The sequence below is a fragment of the Tursiops truncatus genome, chromosome 10 (genome assembly GCF_011762595.2).
Source record: "Tursiops truncatus isolate mTurTru1 chromosome 10, mTurTru1.mat.Y, whole genome shotgun sequence".
Taxonomy (NCBI): domain Eukaryota; kingdom Metazoa; phylum Chordata; class Mammalia; order Artiodactyla; family Delphinidae; genus Tursiops; species Tursiops truncatus.
The window spans coordinates 96,093,810-96,114,133 of record NC_047043.1 but is presented as its reverse complement, the minus strand read 5'-3'; the positions used below and the strand labels follow the sequence as shown (position 1 = coordinate 96,114,133).

Below are 20,324 nucleotides of genomic sequence, written 5' to 3'. Positions count from 1 at the left end.
CAGGGATTCCAGGAAACTTGGAGATGATAGATGTGTTCATTCTCTTCTTTACCAGTAATTATCTTTCTAATCACTTCTTTTTTTTAATTGAGGTATTAACTAATCACTTCTTTTTTTTCTTGAGGTATTAACTAGTCACCAAGCTGTACATCACATCCCTATGACTTACTTATTTTATAACTGAAAGTTTGTATCCATTCAGCCAGTCTGTGTCTTTTGGTTGGAGCATTTAATCTGCTTATGTTTGAGGTAATTACTGATATGTATGTTCTTATTGCCATTTTGCTAATTGTTGTGGATTTGTTTTTGTAGGTCTTTTTTCTCCCCATCCTCCTTTGGTTTTCTCTTGTGATTTGATGACTAACTTTAGTGTTGCGTTTGGATTCCTTTTTCTTTTTTGTGTGTGTATATCTATTGTAGATTTTCAGTTTGTGGTTACCATGAGGTTTTGATATAGCAGTCTATATATAAACAAGGTTGTTTTAAGTTGCTGGTCTTTTCATTTTAAATGCATTTCCAGTATCCTGCATTTGTCCTCTCCTCTTCTCATGATTGCTGGTTTTGATGTCATATTTGTGTGCGAATGATTTCCTACCTTTACTGTATGTTTGCCTTTACCGGTGAGCTTTTCTATTCGTAATTTTCCTGTTTCTAGTTGTGGCCTTTTTTTCCCGCACCTAGAGAAGTTCCTCTACCATTTGTTGCAAAGCTGTCTGGTGGTGCTGAAACCTCTTAGCTTTTGCTTGTCAGTAAAGCTTGTGATTTCTCCATCGAATCTGAATGAGAGCCTTGCTGGGTACAGTATTCTTGGTTGTAGGTTCTTCCCTTTCATCACTTTAAATATACTGTGCCACTCCCTTCTGGCCTGCAGGGTTTCTGCTTAAAAATCAGCTGATAACCTTATGGGAATTCCCCTTGTGTGTTATTTTTTTTTCCTTGTTGCTTGTAATATTTTCTCTGTCTTTAATTTTTGTCATTTTGATTATTATGTGTCTCAGCCTGTTCCTCCTTGGGTTTATTCTGCCTGGGACTCTGCACTTCCTGCACTTGGGTGACTGTTTCCTTTCCCATGTTAGGGAAGTCTTCAGCTATTATCTCTTCAAATATTTTCTCAGGTCCTTTCTCTCTCTTCTCCTTCTGGGACTCCCATAATATGAATGTTGCTGCATTTAATGTTGTGGCAGAGGTCTCTTAGACTGTCTTCATTTCTTTTCATTCTTTTTTCTTTATTCTGTTCCGTGGCAGTGATTTCCACCATTCCGTCTTCCAGCTCACTTAACCGTTCTTCTGCCTCACTTATTCTATTGATTCCTTCTAGTTTATTTTTCATTTCAGTTATTGTATTTTTCATCTCTCTTTGTCCTTTAGATCTTCTAGCCCTTTATTAAACATTTCTTGTATCTTCTCAGTCTGTGCCTCCATTCTTTTTCCAAGATCTTGGATCATCTTTACTATCAGTACTCTGAATTCTTTTTTGGGTGTATTGCCTATCTCCAGTTCACTTAGTTGTTGTTCTGGGGGTTTATCTTGTTCCTTTGTCTGGGACGTACTCCTCTGCCGTCTCATTTTGTCTAACTTTCTGTGATTGTGTTTTCTGTTCTGCAGGCTGCAGGTTTGTAGTTCTTCCTGCTTCTGGTGGATGAGGCTGGTCTGAGAGGCTTCTGCAGGCTTCTTGATGGGAGGGACTGGTGGACGGAGCTGGGTCTTGTACTTCTGGTGGGCAGGGCCGGCTGTGGGCTCAGGAAGATTTTAGGCAGCCTGTATGCTGATGGGTGGGGTTGTGTTCCCGCCCTGTTGGTTGTTTAGCCTGAGGCGTCCTGGCACCAGAGCCTATAGGCTGTTATAACTGAAAGGTTGTACCTTTTGACCTCTTTCACCCATTTTGCCCATCCCTCATCCCCACTTCTGGAAACCACCAATCTGTTCTTTGTATCCATGAGCTTGGGGGTTTTTATTAATTTCACATGTAAGTTAGATCATACAGTTTTTGTCTTTTTCTTTCTGACTTATTTCACTTAGCATTATGCCCTCAAGGACCATCCATGTTGTTGCAGATGGTAAGATTTCATTCTTTTTTTATGGCTGAATAATGTTCCTGTGTGTGTGTGTACACACCCCACCTATTTATCCATTCATCCACTGATGGACACTTAGCTTGTTTGCATATCTTGGCTATTATAAATAATGCTGCAGTGAGGATGGGGGAGTGCAGATATATTTTGAATTAAGGGAGTTTTGTTGGGTTTTTATTTGGTTTTTGGTATTAATAGCCAGAAGTGGAATTGCTGGGTCATAAGATAGTTCTATTTTTCATTTTTTGAGGATCCTCCATACTGTTTTGCATAGTGGCTGCACCAATTTACATTCTCACCAACTGTGCACAAAGAGGTTCCCTTTTCTCCACACTTGCTGTTTCTTGTCTGTTTGATAATAGCTATTCTTTTTTTTTAACATCTTTATTGGAGTATAATTGCTTTACAATGGTGTGTTAGTTTCTGCTTTACAACAAAATGAATCAGTTATATATATACATATGTTCCCATATCTCTTCCCTCTTGCGTCTCCCTCCCTCCCACCCTCCCTATCCCACCCCTCCAGGCGATCACAAAGCACCGAGCTGATCTCCCTGTGCTATGCGGCTGCTTCCCACTAGCTAACTACCTTACGTTTGGTAGTGTATATATGTCGATGCCTCTCTCTCGCTTTGTCACAGCTTACCCTTCCCCCTCCCCATATCCTCAAGTCCATTCTTTAGTAGGTCTGTGTCTTTATTCCTGTCTTGCCCCTAGGTTCTTCATGACATTGTTTTCTTAAATTCCATATATATGTGTTAGCATATGGTATTTGTCTCTCTCTTTCTGATTTACTTCACTCTGTATGACAGACTCCAGGTCTATCCACCTCATTACAAATAGCTCAATTTCGTTTCTTTTTATGGCTGAGTAATATTCCATTGTATATATGTGCCACATCTTCTTTATCCATTCATCTGATGATGGACACTTAGGTTGTTTCCATCTCTGGGCTATTGTAAATAGAGCTGCAATGAACATTTTGGTATATGACTCTTTTTGAATTATGGTTTTCTCAGGGTATATGCCCAGTAGTGGGATTGCTGGGTCATATGGTAGTTCTATTTGTAGTTTTTTAAGGAACCTCCATACTGTTCTCCACAGTGGCTGTATCAATTTACATTCCCACCAACAGTACAAGAGGGTTCCCTTTTCTCCACACCCTTTCCAGAATTTATTGTTTGTAGATTTTTTGATGATGGCCATTCTGACTGGTATGAGATGATATCTCATTGTAGTTTTGATTTGCATTTCTCTAATGACTAATGATGTTGAGCATTCTTTCATGTTTGTTGGCAGTCTGTATATCTTCTTTGGAGAAATGTCTATTTAGGTCTTCTGCCGATTTCTGGATTGGGTTGGTTGTTTTTTTGTTATTAAGCTGCATGAGCTGCTTATAAATTTTGGAGATTAATCCTTTGTCAGTTGCTTCATTTGCAAATATTTTCTCCCATTCTGAGGGTTGTCTTTTGGTCTTGTTTATGGTTTCCTTTGCTGTGCAAAAGCTTTGAAGTTTCATTAGGTCCCATTTGTGTATTTTTGTTTTTATTTCCATTTCTCTAGGAGGTGGGTCAAAAAGGATCTTGCTGTGATTGATGTCATAGAGTGTCCTGCCTATGTTTTCCTCTAAGAGTTTGATAGTTTCTGGCCTTACATTTAGGTCTTTAATCCATTTTGAGCTTGTTTTTGTGTATGGTATTAGGGAGTGATCTAATTTCATACTTCTACATGTACCTGTCCAGTTTTCCCAGCACCACTTATCGAAGAGGCTGTCCTTTCTCCACTGTACATTCCTGCCTCCTTTATCAAAGATAAGGTGACCATATGTGCGTGGGTTTATCTCTGGGCTTTCTATCCTGTTCCATTGATCTATCTTTATGTTTTTGTGCCAGTACCATACTGTCTTGATTACTGTTGCTTTGTAGTATAGTCTGAAGTCAGGGAGCCTGATTCCTCCAGCTCCGTTTTTCGTTCTCAAGATTGCTTTGGCTATTTGGGGTCTTTTGTGTTTCCATACAAATTGTGCAATTTTTTGTTCTAGTTCTGTGAAAAATGCCATTGGTAGTTTGATAGGGATTGCATTGAATCTGTAGATTGCTTTGGGTAGTTAGAGACATTTTCACAATGTTGATTCTTCCAATCCAAGAACATGGTATATCTCTCCATCTATTTGTATCATCTTTAATTTCTTTCATCAGTGTCTTATAATTTTCTGCATACAGGTCTTTTGTCTCCTTAGGTAGGTTTATTCCTAGATATTTTATTCTTTTTGTTGCAATGGTAAATGGGAGTGTTTTCTTGATTTCACTTTCAGATTTTTCATCATTAGTGTATAGGAATGCCAGAGATTTCTGTGCATTAATTTTGTATCCTGCTATTTTACCAAATTCATTGATTAGCTCTAGCAGTTTTCTGGTAGCATGTTTAGGATTCTCTATGTATAGTATCATGTCATCTGCAAACAGTGACAGCTTTACTTCTTCTTTTCCGATTTGGATTCCTTTTATTTCCTTTTCTTCTCTGATTGCTGTGGCTAAAACTTCCAAAACTATGTTGAATAAGAGTGGTGAGAGTGGGCAACCTTGTCTTGTTCCTGATCTTAGTGGAAATGCTTTCAGTTTTTCACCATTGAGGACGATGTTGGCTGTGGGTTTGTCATATATGGCCTTTATTATGTTGAGGAAAGTTCCCTCTATGCCTACTTTCTGCAGGATTTTTAAATGGGTGTTGAATTTTGTCGAAAGCTTTCTCTGCATCTATTGAGATGATCATATGGTTTTTCTCCTTCAGTTTGTTAATATGGTGTATCACGTTGATTGATTTGCGTATATCGAAGAATCCTTGCATTCCTGGAATAAACCCCACTTGATCATGGTGTATGATCCGTTTAATGTGCTGTTGTATTCTGTTTGCTGGTATTTTGTTGAGGATTTTTGCATCTATGTTCATCAGTGATATTGGCCTCTAGTTTTCTTTCTTTGTGACATCCTTGTTTGGTTTTGGTATCAGGGTGATGGTGGCCTTGTAGAAAGAGTTTAGGAGTGTTCCTCCCTCTGCTATGTTTTGGAAGAGTTTGAGAAGGGTAGGTGTTAGCTCTTCTCTAAATGTTTGATAGAATTCACCTGTGAAGCCATCTGGTCCTGGGCTTTTGTTTGTTGGAAGATTTTTAATCACAGTTTCAATTTCAGTGCTTGTGATTGGTCTGTTCATATTTTCTCTTTCTTCCTGATTCAGTCTTGGCAGATTGTGCATTTCTAAGAATTTGTCCATTTCCTCCAGGTTGTCCATTTTATTCGCATAGAGTTGCTTGTAGTAATCTCTCATGATCTTTTGTATTTCTGCAGTGTCAGTTGTTACTTCTCCTTTTTCATTTCTAATTCTGTTGAGTCTTCTCCCTTTTTTTCTTGATGAGTCTGGCTAATGGTTTGTCAATTTTGTTTATCTTCTCAAAGAACCAGCTTTTAGTTTTACTGATCTTTGCTATCGTTTCCTTCGTTTCTTTTTCATTTATTTCTGATCTGATCTTTATGATTTCTTTCCTTCTGCGAACTTTGGGGTTTTTTTGGTTCTTCTTTCTCTCATTGCTTTAGGTGCAAGTTTAGGTTGTTTATTCGAGATGTTTCCTGTTTCTTAAGGTAGGATTGTATTGCTATAAACTTCCTTCTTAGAACTGCTTTTGCTGCATCCCATAGATTTTGGGTCGTCGTGTCTCCATTGTCATTTGTTTCTAGGTATTTTTTAATTTCCTCTTTGATTTCTTCAGTGATCACTTTTTTATTAAGTAGTGTATTGTTTAGCCTCCATGTGTTTGTATTTTTTACAGATCTTTTCCTGTAATTGATATCTAGTCTCATAGCGTTGTGGTTGGAAAAGATACTTGATACAATTTCGATTTTCTTAAATTTACCAAGGCTTGATTTGTGACCCAAGATATGATCTATCCTGGAGAATGTTCAATGAGCACTAGAGAAAAATGTGTATTCTGTTGTTTTTGGGTGGAATGTCCTATAAATATCAATTAATTCCATCTTGTTTAATGTATCATTTAAAGCTTGTGTTTCCTTATTTATTTTCATTTTGGATGATCTGTCCATTGGTGAAAGTGGGGTGTTAAAGTCCCCTACTATGAATGTGTTACTGTCGATTTCCCCTTTTATGGCTGTTAGTATTTGCCTTATGTATTGAGGTGCTCCTATGTTGGGTGCATAAATATTTACAATTGTTATATCTTCTTCTTGTTTTGATCCCTTGATCATTATGTAGTGTCCTTTTTTGTCTCTTGTAATAGTCTTTATTTTAAAGTCTATTTTGTCTGATATGAGAATTGCTACTCCAGCTTTCTTTTGGTTTCCATTTGCATGAAATATCTTTTTCCATCTCCTTACTTTCAGTCTGTATGTGTCTCTAGGTCTGAAGTGGGTCTCTTGTAGACAGCAAATATATGGGTCTTGTTTTTGTATCCATTCAGCCAATCTGTGTCTTTTGATGGGAGCGTTTAGTCCATTTACATTTAAGGTAATTATCGACATGTATGTTCCTATTCCCATTTTCTTAATTGTTTTGGGTTTGTTATTGTAGGTCTTTTCCTCCTCTTGTGTTTCTTGCCTAGAGAAGTTCCTTTAGCAGTTGTTGTAGAGCTGGTTTGGTAGTGCTGAACTCTCTCAGCTTTTGCTTGTCTGTAAAGGTTTTAATTTCTCCATCAAATCTGAATGAGATCCTTGCTGGGTAGAGTAATCTTGGTTGCAGGTTTTTCTCCTTCATCACTTTAAATATGTCCTGCCAGTCCCTTCTGGCTTGCAGAGTTTCTGCTGAAAGATAAGCTGTTAACTTTATGGGGATTCCTTTGTGTGTTATTTGTTGTTTTTCCCTTGCTGCTTTTTTTTTTTTTTTTTTTTTTTTTTTTTGCGGTACGCGGGCCTCTCACTGTTGTGGCCTCTCCCGCCGCGGAGCACAGGCTCCGGATGCGCAGGCCCAGCGGCCATGGCTCACGGGCCCAGCCGCTCCGCAGCACGTGGGATCCTCCTGGACAGGGGCACGAACCCGCGTCCCCTGCATCGGCAGGCGGACTCCCAACCACTGCGCCACCAGGGAAGCCCCCCCTTGCTGCTTTTAATATGTTTTCTTTGTATTTAATTTTTGACAGTTTGATTAATATGTGTCTTGGCATGTTTCTCCTTGGATTTATCCTGTATGGGACTCTCTGTGCTTCCTGGACTTGATTAACTATTTCCTTTCCCATATTAGGGAAGTTTTCAACTATAATCTCTTCAAATATTTTCTCAGTCCCTTTCTTTTTCTCTTCTTCTTCTGGAACCCCTATAATTCGAATGTTGGTGCGTTTAACGTTGTCCCAGAGGTCTCTGAGACTGTCCTCAGTTCTTTTCATTCTTTTTTCTTTATTCTGCTCTGCAGTAGTTATTTCCACTATTTTATCTTCCAGGTCACTTATCCGTTCTTCTGCCTCAGTTATTCTGCTATTGACCCCTTCTAGAGTATTTTTCATTTCATTTATCGTGTTGTTCATCATTGCTTGTTTCATCTTTAGTTCTTTTAGGTCCTTGTTAAATGTTTCTTGCATTTTGTCTATTCTATTTCCAAGATTCTAGATCATCTTTACTATCATTATTCTGAATTCTTTTTCAGGTAGACTGCCTATTTCCTCTTCATTTGTTAGGTCTGATGGGTTTTTATCTTGCTCCTTCATCTGCTGTGTGTTTTTCTGTCTTCTCATTTTGCTTATCTTACTGTGTTTGGGGTCTCCTTTTTGCAGGCTGCAGGTTCGTAGTTCCCGTTGTTTTTGTTGTCGGTCGCCAGTGGCTAAGGTTGGTTCAGTGGGTTGTGTAGGCTTCCTGGTGGAGGGGACTAGTGCCTGTGTTCTGGTGGATGAGGCTGGATCTTGTCTTTCTGATGGGCAGGTCCACGTCTGGTGCTGTGTTTTGGGTTGTCTGTGGGCTTATGATTTTAGGCAGCCTCTCTGCTAATGTGTGGGGTTGTGTTCCTGTCTTGCTAGTTGTTTGGCATAGGATGTTCAGCACTGTAGCTTGCTGATCGTTGAGTGAAGCTGGGTGCTGGTGTTGAGATGGAGATCTCTGGGAGATTTTCACCGCTTGATATTATATGGAGCTGCGAGGTCTCTTGTGGACCAGTGTCCTGAAGTTGGCTCTCCCACCTCAGAGGCACAGCATGACTCCTGGCTGCAGCACCGAGCCTTTCATCCACACGGCTCAGAATAAAAGGGAGAAAAAATAGAATTAGTAGAAGAAAGAAAGAAAGGAAGGAAGGAGGGAGGGAGGGAGGAGGGAGGGAAGGAAGAAAAAAAGAAAGAAGATAAAGTAAGATAAAATAAAGTAAGATAAAATATAATAAAGTTATTAAAATAAAAAGTAATTATTAAGAGAAAAAAAAACAGACGGATAGAGCCCTAGGACAAATGGTGGAAGCAAAGCTATACAGACAAAATCTCACTTAGAAGCATACACACTCACAAAAAGAGGAAAAGGGGAAAATATCATAAATCTTGCTCTCAAAGTCCACCTCCTCGATTTGGGATGATTCGTTGTCTATTCATGTATTCCACAGATGCAGGGTACAGCAAATTGATTGTGGAGCTTTAATCCGCTGTTTCTGAGGCTGCTGGGAGAGATTTCCCTTTCTCTTCTTTGTTCTCACAGCTCCCAGGGGCTCAGCTTTGGATTTGGTCCCGCCTCTGCTGTAGGTCACTGGAGGGCGTCTGTTCTTTGCTCAGACAGGGTGGGGTTAAAGGAGCAGCTGATTCAGGGGCTCTGGCTCACTCAGGCTGGGGGGAGGGAGGGGCACGGAGTGCGGGGCGAGCCTGTGGCGGCAGAAGCCAGCGTGACGTTGCACCAGCCTGAGGCGCGCCGTGCATTCTCCTGTGGGAGTTGTCCCTGGTTCCCGGGACCCTGGCAGTGGCGGGCTGCACAGGCTCCCCGGAAGGGGTGCGTGGATAGTGACCTGTGTTCACACACAGGCTTTTTGGTGGTGGCAGCAGCAGCCTTAGCGTCTCATGCCTGTCTCTGGGGTCCACGCTTTTAGCCGCGGCTAGCGCCCGTCTCGAGCTCCTTTAAGCAGTGCTCTTAATCCCCTCTCCTCTTGCACCAGGAAACAAAGAGGGAAGAAAAAGGCTCTTGCCTCTTCGGCAGGTCTAGACTTTTCCCTGGACTCCCTCCTGGCCAGCCGTGGCGCACTAACCCCCTGCAGGCTGTGTTCAGCCCCAGTCCTCTCCCTGCGCTCCGACCGAAGCCCGAGTCTCAACTCCCAGCCCCGCCCGCCCCGGCGGGTGAGCAGACAAGCCTCTCAGGCTGCTGAGTGCTGGTCGGCACCGATCCTCTGTGCGGGAATCTCTCCGCTTTGCCCGCCGCACCCCTGTTGCTGTGCTCTCCTCCGCGGCTCGGAAGCTTTCCCCCTCTGCCACCCGCAATCTCCACCCGCGAAGGGGCTTCCTAGTGTGTGAAAACCTTTCCTCCTTCACGGCTCCCTCCCACTGGTGCAGGTCCCGTCCCTATCCTTTTGTCTCTGTTTATTCTTTTTTCTTTTGCCCTACCCAGGTACATGGGGAGTTTCTTGGCTTTTGGGAGGTCTGAGGTCTTCTGCCAGCGTTCAGTAGATGTTCTATAGGAGTTGTTCCATGTGTAGATGTATTTCTGGTGTATCTGTGGGGAGGAAGGTGATCCCCGCGTCTTACTCTTCCGCCATCTTCCCGGAAACCTTAGCTATTTTTGACAGATGTGAGGTGATATCTTATTGTGGTTTTGATTTGCATTTCCCTGATGATTAGTGATGTTGAACATTTTTTCATGTACTTGTTGACCCATCTGTGTATCTTCTTGGGAAAACCATATATTCAGATCCTCTGCCATTTTTAAGTTGAATTATTTGGTTTTACTATTGAGTTGTATGAATTCTTTTATATTTTTGATATTGACCCCTTATTAGATACATGATTTACAAATATTTTTTCCCTTTCCATAGGTTGCCTTTTCACTTTGTTGATTTCTTTTGCTGTACAGAAGCTTTTTGTTTGATGTAGTTCCCCTTATTTTTGCTTATGTTGCCTTTGCTTTTGGAGTCAGACCCAGAAAATCATCACCAAGATCAATGTCAAGGAGCTTAGCACCTATGTTTGCCTCTAGGAGTTTTATGGCTTCAGGTCTCACATTCTTTAATCCATTTTGAGTTCATTTTTATGTACAGTGTAAGATAGTGGTCCAGTTTCGTTCTTTTGTATGTGGCTGTCAAGTTTTCCCCACACTGTCTGTTGAAGAGACTGTCCTTTCCCCATTGTATATTCTTGGCTCCTTTATCACAAATTAATTGGCCACATATGCATGGGTTTATTTCTGGGTTCTCTGTTCTGTTCATTGATCTATGTGTCTGGTTGATTTTTTGTTGGTTTTTTGTTTTTGTTTTACATTTTAGTGATGGTAGAAAATATCAGGTAGACAAGTAAATTGTAGATAGCCAGTAACAATGTTGTAAAGAGTATGTGTCTGTTTTTAATGCCAATACCATACTCTTTGATTACTGTATCTTTTTAATAAAGGGGTCTTTTGTGATTCCATACAAATTTTAGGATTGTTTGTTCTAAACAAACAATTTATATTTTAGGATTGTACTGTGAAAGGTGGCATTGGAATTTTGATAGAAATTGCATGGAATCTGTAGATTGCTTTGGGTAGTATGGACACTTTAGCAATATTTCTTCCAATCCATCTGCATGAATATCTTTCATTTGTGTTGTCTTTAATTTCTTTCATCATTGTCCTCAGTGTACAGGTCTTTCCCCTCATTGGTTAAATTCATTCCTAGGTATTTTATTCTTTTTTTTTTTTTTTTTTTTTTTTTGTTCGTGGGCCTCTCACTGTTGTGGCCTCTCCCGTTGCGGAGCACAGGCTCCGGACACGCAGGCTCAGCAGCCATGGCCCACAGGCCCAGCCACTCCGCGGCATATGGGATCTTCCCAGACCAGGGCACGAACCCATGTCCCCTGCATCGGCAGGCGGACTCGCAACCACTGCGCCACCAGGGAAGCCCGGTATTTTATTCTTTTTGATGCAATTGTAAATGGGTTGTTTTCATAATTTCTTTTCTGATAGTTCATTGGTAGTGTATAGAAATGCAAGAGCTTTTTGTACATTGATTTTGTTTCCTGCAGGTTTATTAAATTCGTTTATTATTTCTAACAGTTTTTTAGTGGAGTCTTGAGGATGTTCTATATATAATATCACGTCATCTCCAAATACTGAGTTTTACATTTTCCTTTCCAATCTGGATGGCTTTTATTTTCTTCTTCTTGCTTGATTGCTCTGGTTGGGACTTCTAATACTTTAATGAGTAAAAGTGGCAAGCATGGACATCTTTGTCCTGTTCCTGATCTTAGAGGAAAAGCTTTCAGCTTTTCACTATTGATGTTAGCTATGGGCTTGTCATATATGGCCTCTATTATGTTGAGGTACATACCTTCTATACCCACTTCGTTGAGAGTTTTATCATAAATGGATGCTGACTTTAATCAAATGCTTTCTCTGCATCTATTGAGATAATTATATGATTTTTATCCTTCATTTTGTTAATGTTGTGTATCACCTGGATTGATTTGTGGGTGGTAAACCAGCCTTGCATCCCTGGAATACATCTCACTTGATCATGGTGTATGATCCTTTTAATGTATTGTTGAATTTGGTTTGCTGGTATTTTGTTGAGGATTTTACCATCTTTGTTCATAGTTATTGGCCTGTGTAGATTTTCTGTTTCTTCATGATTCAGTCTTGGAATGTTCTGTGTTTCTAGGAATCTATCCATTACTTCTAGGTTGTCATTTGTTTGCATATTATTGTTCATAGTAGACTCTGATGATCCTTTGTATTTTTGTGGTGTCAGTCTGTATTTCATTTATTTCTCCTCTGATTTTTGTTGTTTCCTTCCTTCCACTGACTTTGGGCTTCATTTGTTCTTTTTCTGGTTCCTTGAGGTATAAAGTTAGGGTGTTTTTGAGATCTTGTTTGTTTGTTTGTTTCTTCAGGTGGGTATTTATCTCTGTGAACTTCCCTCTTAGAACTACTTTTACTGCATCCCATAAATTTTGGTGTGTTGTATTTCCATTTTCAGTTGTCTGAAAGTATTTTTTTTATTACTCTTTTGATTTCTTTGTTAACCCATTGGTTGTTCAGTAGCATGTTGTTTATTCTACACATATTTGTGGATTTTCCAGTTTTCTTCTTGTAATTGATTTCTAGTTTCATATCATTTTGGTCAGAAAAGATGCTTGATAGGATTTCAGTCTTCTTAAATTTATTAAGACTTTTTTTGGCCTAACATATGATCTATCCTGGATAATGTTCCATGTGTACTTGAGAAGAAAGTATACAGGCATACCATGGAGATAGTGCACGTTCGGTTCCAGACCACCACAATAAAGCGAATATCACAATAAAGGGAGTTACATGAATTTTCTGATTTCCCAATGCACATAAAGGTTATGTTTAAACTCTCCTAGTCTACTGAGTGTACAATAATAGCATTATGTCTAAAACAATGTACATACTTTAATTTAGAAATGCTTTATAGGTGAAAAAGCTAACCATCATCTGAGCCTTTAGCAAGTCATAATCTTTTTGCATCAGTAACATCGAAGATCACTCATCACAGGTCAACAAAACAAATGTAATAACGAATAAGTTTCAACTATTGCGAGAATTACCAAAATGTGACACACAGACAGGAAGTGAGTAAATGCTGTTGGAAAAATGATGCCAATTGACTTGCTTGACATAGGGTTGCCACAACTTTCAGTTTGTGAAGAACTCAGTGTCTATCAAGCGCAATGAAACAAGACACAATAAAGTGAGGTATGCCTGTATTCTGCTACTTTTGGATGGAACGTTCTCTATATATTTGTAAAGTCCATCTGGTCTAATGTGCCTTTAAGGCCATTTTCTGTCTGGATGATCTATCCATTGACATAACCCTACTATTATTATATTGCTGCCTATATCTCCTTTTAAGTCTGTTAGTATTTGCTTTATATATTTTGGTTTTCCTGTGTTGAGTGCATAAATGTTTACAAATGTTACATCCTCTTGTTGAATTGACTCCTTTATCATTATCTAATGCCTTTCTTTGTCTCTTATTACAGTCCCTGTATTAAAGTCTATTTTGTCTGATATAAGTATAGCTACCCCAGCTTTTTTGGTTTCCATTTGCACGGAGTATCTTTTTCTATCCCTTCTTTTTTCAGTCTGTGTGTGTCCTTAAATCTGAAGTGAGTTTCTTATAGGCAGCACACAGATGGTTCTTGTTTTTTTAATCCAGTCAGCCACTCTATGATGTCTTTTGATTGGAGAATTTAGTCCATTTACATTTAAAGTAATTATAGATAGGTATGCACTTATTGCCATTTTGGTTTTTTCTGGCTTTTTATAGTTCTTTTGCTCTCTTCCTTTGTGGTTTGATGACCTTTAATGGTATGCTTAGATTCCTTTCTTGTTATCTTTTGTGTATCTACTGTAGGTTTTTGCTTTGTCCTTACAATGAAGTTTACATATATAACAACCCATATTAATAGTCTATTTTAAGTTGATTACAACTTAAGTGTGAACCCATTCTAAAGCTCTACTTTTTTTTTTAATATATTTATTTTTTATTTATTTATTTTCACCATGCCAGCTCTTCATTGCAGCATGCAGGATCTTCATTGCGGCATGCAGACTTCTTAGTTGTAGCATGCAGACTCTTAGTTGCAGCATGCGGACTTCTTAGTTGCAGCATGCATGTAGGATCTAGTTCCCTAACCAGGGAACAAACCCGGGCCGCCTGCATTGGGAGTGCAGAGTCTTACCCACTGGACCACTAGGGAAGTCCCTAAAGCTCTACATTTTTACCCTTCCCCACCCACCTTTTATGTATTGTTGTCACATTTTACATCTTTTTATCTTGTGTATCTTTAAGTACTGTAGTTACAGTTTTTATTTTTTTTAACCTTCATAATAGCTTCATAAGCAGTTAATCCATTGACTTCAATATATATTTACCTTATGAGTATAAAACCTATGGAAGATTTATACTTTCATATGTTTTCTTGTTACTAATTAGCACCCTTTCTTTTCAGCTTAAAGAAGTCCCTTTAACATTTCTTGTAACGCCATTTTAGTGGTGGCGAACGCCTTTAGCTTTTGCTTATCTGGAAAACTATCTTTCCTTTAATTCTGAACAGTAACTTTGCCAGGTAGAGTATTCTTGGTTGGAATTTTTTTTTCTTTCATCACTTTGAGATTCATTTGTTATCTTGATTGTAGTGATGGTTTTACAGAGTATACTGATGTCAAAGTTCATCAATTTGTGCACTCTATGTTCTGTTAATGTCAATTAGATCTTCCTTTAAAATTTGGAGTGTAGGGGGCTTCCCTGGTGGCACAGTGGTTGAGAGTCTGCCTGCCGATGCAGGAGACACGGGTTCGTGCCCCGGTCCGGGAGGATCCCACATGCCGCGGAGCGGCTGGGCCCATGAGCCATGGCCGCTGAGCCTGCGCGTCTGGAGCCTGTGCTCCGCAATGGGAGAGGCCACAACAGTGAGAGGCCCGCATACCGCAAAACAAAACAAAAAAAATTTGGATTGTAAAGAATGCAGACTGTTTCCAGTATGCAAGAACTCAAGGACTGTTGTTTCCATGAGCCCTGCCTGAGGTATCTACTAAAGAATAAGTTTTAGACAACAAAAATGACTAGAAAGACATCCATATAGATATACAGTTAATTGTAAAGAACTAACACTGAACAAGGTCCTGATCGTGTGCTCGGCTAAGATAGATAGAGTATAACTGTTAAATAAACAGTGTGCAGCACAAGCAGCTGGTACCATGCACATGAAAACACCCCCCAGAAAAACAGTGGGGGGAATGGGGAGGGCATTGCAAATACTTTCTTTAATGTTATTAGTAATCATATTGACAGTATTATTCTGAGACTATTCTGCTGTGTGTTAAATGAAATAAAATAAATAATTATGTACCAGTGAGCATCCCTAGCACCAGAAATACACTTGAAATACAATTTCTCACTAAAAGAAACCAGAGCTCTTGAGGAAATGGCTGATCCCAGGCCTCAGGCAGGAAAAGTACAAACATCTTGTCGTACCAGATAGAAATGATCACTGACCTACTTTTTGACATACTAGGGTTGTGTCAAAGGAGCTAACTTGAACAGGTTCACACTGCCAAAGATGGGCAGTTGGAGTGTAAAAAATTAGAATAATGGCAGTGAACTGAAACCTGTCAAATATGCTTAACTCCATGAGTTCATCCTGATATTTAAAAGAGAATCAGTCATCTTTGGAGAATGACGGAACTAGTTCAGAAAGAATCAAGCATTTATCTTGCCTTTCTTACCTGATCTGTACCCCTGGGGAAGCAAATATTAATGAGTGAAATTGCCCCTGTCTAGAGTATTCCATGTAATAAATGACAAAGAAATGAATAGAATGACAGTATCACCATTTTGTAATGCCCAGTGAATTGAGAGAGGCATAAATTACTGACAGGTGGTAATAACATAAAAAGAGAGACAGTCTGACATCATGTGCCTCCTGATGAAGGAATACACCACCACCTGTAGTCTTGGCAAAGGGAAGAAACCTGAGTCTGAGCCAGTAAGATCAGAGAATCTATAAATCAGAAGATGCAAGAAACATCAAAAAAATGTTTACTCACACTGGTCAAAATAACCATCATCAAAAAGTCTACAAATAATAAATGCTAGAGAGAGTGTGGAGAAAAGGGAACCGTCCTGCACTGCTGGTGGGAACGTAAATTGATGCAGCCACTATGGAGAACAATATGGAGATTCCTTAAAAAACTAAAAATAGAGCTACCATACGACCCAGCAGTCCCACTCCTGGGCATATATCCAGACAATACAAAAACTCTAATTCCAAAAGACACATGCACCACAACGTTCATAGCAGCACTGTTTATAATAGCCAAGACATGGAAACAACCTAAGGGTCCATCACCAGACGAATGGATAAAGAAGATGTGGTGTACATATTTACAATGGAATATTACTCAGCCATAAAAAGAACGAAATAATGCCATTTGTAGCAACATGGATGGACCTAGAGATTATCATACAAATGAAGTTAAGTCAGAGAAAGACAAATATCATATGATATCTCTTATATGTGGAATCTTAAAAAAAATGAAACAAGACAGAAACAGACTCACAGACATAGAAAACAAATTTATAGGACTTCCTAGTGGTCCAGTGGTTAAGACTCCATGCTCCCAATACAGGGGGCACAGGTTCGATCCCTGGTTAGGGAACTAAGATCCCGCATGCCGCATGGCGTGGCCAAAAAAAAAAACAAGTGGTTACCAAAAGGGAAAGGGAGGAGGATAAATTAGGAGTTTGGGATTAACAGATACATACTACTGTATATAAAATAGATAACCAACAAGGATCTACTGTATAGCACAGGGAACTCTATTCGATATCTTGTAATAACCTATCATGGACAGTGTATATGTATAACTCAATTACTTTGCTATACACCTGAAACTAACATGGTATTGCAAATCAACTGTATTTCAATAAAAAGAATATTGCAATTTAAACAACATTTTAAATGGCAAAAATAAACTAGTGCCTAAGGATGTACATTTGGATGACAAAGCTAAAAAATAGACATTAGAAATCAAAATAATGGTTACTTACAGGAGAACAGAGGGGCTATGATTCAGGTAGGACATACATGACAGGGCTTCTTGGGTAAATGGTCGTTTTATTTCTTGACCTGGGAGTGATTACAAGAGTGCTTTAGAGTAATTCATTAATCCATATATTTACTTTGTGTGGTTTTCTGAATCTGTGCCCTCCCTTCATATGTTTGGAAAATGTTCTTTTCTTAGATTCCTGAGATTCCCTAATTCCTTCTTTAAATACATGTTGCTGAAAAATACATGCACTGTTTGGAATCCTTGAAGAAGAGTTCTGGGTGGCTAATCCTTAGTTCATTAAAACAGCTGTCCTGCATAATCCAGTCCTGAGAATTGCAGAAGGAATAAACATCAGCGTTGGGTCTGCAGAAGCAGTATCCTTGTGCCAGGCAAAGGGGCAGAGTCACCACAAGTCCCCCTTCCCCCTCCGTACAGATTGGCTGCAATGCCGTCAGCTGGGCCCCTGCTGTCGTACCTGGAAGCCTCATAGACCAGCCATCTGGGCAGAAGCCCAACTACATCAAGAAGTTTGCATCAGGCGGCTGTGACAACCTCATCAAACTGTGGAAGTAAGTGGCATTGGTGAACTTCTCAAGGGGACACTTCTCATCTTCTACCCTACCATGACTCAGCCTCAGTTCACCAGAAACGGGATCAACTGTCTTTTTCCCTTTGCCCATAGAATACTGTCTTCAGTCTCTCAGAGGACATCCTTTTTAAAATAAAAACAAAAAAGTAAACATCCGAAAGTAAACTTTCCCTTTACTCAGGAGCTTTGACTCTTCCTAATTCACAACTGCTAGAGCTGACTTGTTGGCTGTGGAGGAACACAGCATTTCCTGGAGGGCTTCTTTATAGCTGGTGAACTGAATAAAATTCTGTAGGTTCAACAAATGTTATCAGAAAGGTGGAATAGCTTCTCCACCCCTGTGGAGCCTGTGGGGTGGGGGGGAATGGAGGTGTGGGAATGGCACCTGGGCTGCTGCCTGCTGAATTCTCCCCACCATCTCCCCTGTTAGGGAGGAAGAGGACGGCCAGTGGAAGGAAGAGCAGAAGTTGGAAGCACACAGTGACTGGGTTCGAGATGTGGCCTGGGCCCCCTCCATCGGCCTGCCCACGAGCACCATCGCCAGCTGCTCCCAGGTCAGCTCAGACCTGTGCAAGCATCCTGTGTTAGTTAATCTCAGGAAGTCCCATCAGCCCTTACAGTTCCCCTAGGGGAAATCCTTGAAGGGGAAGGGCAGGAGACAGGCAACTATAGGCCATTGTAAATAAGGGAGCACCTGGAGCCCTGTCATCACGCAGTGAAGCCTTGGTCAGAAGCCACAGTGGCTTTCTTCCACTGAGCCAAGAGCAAGACCAAATTCAGGACTAGTTTCCCCTCCTGACCCTTTTGTGGATAGGGAATGGAGGTACCCAGGCATCATTCTGAGAGTGTTCCCAAGCAAGGACCAGGAGCAATGGGAAATTGTAAGACCTTGGGCTCATCTACCTACTCACTATTCCCAGACAGATAACAAAAGTAAGACCAAGGATAAGCCGTTAATTATATGCTACCACCCAAGATGAGAGTTAAGCCTGGCCTTTTACATCATTTGAGCCTTTTCTACTTGGTCCTAAATTTGAGAGGACCAAGTAGAACAGGCTTAAATGATGTAAAACATAATTCTGTTTGTTCTGTTTTAGTTTGGTTTGTTTTGGTGTGTGTGTGTGTGTTGTTTTGTTTTGTTTTTTGGTCCCATCTCATTCTCTGAGCTTGGCGTTTAGACAGCAATACCCATTCAGTTGAGAAAGTACAGAGCCAGAGGGAGCCAAAACAACGAAGTTACTTGGCAGTTGTGAGGAAAGCCCCAGAGAAAATTTGAGAATTAGCGGTGCGGACGATGAAACCAGTATGAGGAAAGGAACCTGGGAGACTCCTGACCAGTTTGAAGTGTGTTCCTGGGGTAAAGGGATAAAAGCAAGGGTGCTGGGCTGGAAATTAGTCCTCAAAGATGTGAACACTGAGGAGGTCCTTGGCTGTGCTTTGCCCTGAATCCCCCACCCTATTCCTGCAAAAGTCCAGTATAGCTCCAGATTGAGAGGATATCACCAGGGCAGGATTGCTGCCCCCATCTCCTGACTCTAGCCTGTCTTTTCCCAGGATGGTCGAGTGTTCATTTGGACCTGTGATGATGCCTCGGGCAATGCGTGGTCCCCCAAACTGCTGCACAAGTTCAATGATGTTGTATGGCATGTGAGCTGGTCCATCACAGCCAACATCCTAGCTGTCTCAGGCGGAGATAATAAGGTAAATACACCCTATTTCCATGACATGGCACACAGGGCCCTGTTTGTCTTTAGTTTGTCCAGTAGAGGGCACAGCTGAATCTTCCATCTAATGGCAGGGTTGGGAGGAACCTGAATGAAGACTGTTTTGAGCATGTCTCTCATTTACATCATTAATTCTTAGGACCCCCCACCCAACCCCGAGGGGTTGTATATCCCCCTTATACAGATAGAGAGGGCAACAGAGATTTGACTTGCATAGGGGTCATGAAGCTGTTAGGTGGCACAGCCAATATCAGACCCAAGGTAAATCCAAAGCCACCACCCTGGCAGTCCATCACCCTGACCATTTGACAACCTCATCTTCATGGTAACGTTTAGTTATACGTAAAATACATATAACAGAGTTTACCATCTTAACTTTTTTTAAGTGTACAGTTCTATAGTGTTAAGTATTGATACATCCACGTTATTCTGCAGTATCACTGTCATCAACCCACAACTCTTCATCCCAAACTGAAATTCTGTGCTCTTCAAACAGCACCTCCCCATTACCCCTCCCCCAGCCCCTAGCAACCCCTATTGTGCTCTCTGTCTCTATGAATGGACTACTGTAGGGACCTCCTGTAAGTAGAATTATAAGGAATTTGGGTTTTTGTGACTGGCTTGTTTCACTTAGCACAGTGTCTTTTTTTTTTGTTTGAATTTTTGTATTTTATTCATTTTTTTTATATGGCAGGTTCTCATTAGTTATGCATTTTATACATATTAGTGTATATATACATGTCAATCCCAATCTCCCAATTCATCACACCACCACGACCACCCCCCGCCACTTTCCCCCCTTGGTGTCCATACGTTTGTTCTCTACATCTGTGTTTCAATTTCTGCCCTACAAACCGGTTCATCTGTACCATTTTTCTAGGTTCCACATATATGCGTTAATATACGATATTTATTTTTCTTTCTGACTTACTTCACTCTGTATGACAGTCTCTAGATCCATCCATGTCTCTACAGATGACCCCATTTTGTTCCTTTTTATGGCTGAGTAATATTCCATTGTATATATGTACCACATCTTCTTTATCCATTCATCTGTCGATAGGCATTTAGGTTGCTTCCATGACCTGGCTGTTGTAAATAGTGCTGAAATGAACATTGGGGTGTATGTGTCTTTTTGAATTATGGTTTTCTCTGGGTATATGCCCAGTAGTGGGATTGCTGGGTCATATGGTAATTCTATTTTTAGTTTTTT

General features: G+C 40.4%; 1 protein-coding gene across 2 annotated transcripts in view; it reads left to right on the top strand.

The window, feature by feature from the left end:
* The window catches only part of SEC13 (SEC13 homolog, nuclear pore and COPII coat complex component), a 54,099-nt gene that overhangs the window by 19,184 nt on the left and 14,591 nt on the right, over nt 1-20,324 (top strand). For both annotated transcript variants that reach the window (XM_019944580.3, XM_033865422.2), the window contains 3 exons: nt 17,234-17,367; nt 17,818-17,941; nt 18,942-19,088. In XM_019944580.3, coding sequence (XP_019800139.2) covers nt 17,234-17,367; nt 17,818-17,941; nt 18,942-19,088 — 405 coding nt within the window. The remainder of the gene's footprint in view (nt 1-17,233; nt 17,368-17,817; nt 17,942-18,941; nt 19,089-20,324) is intronic.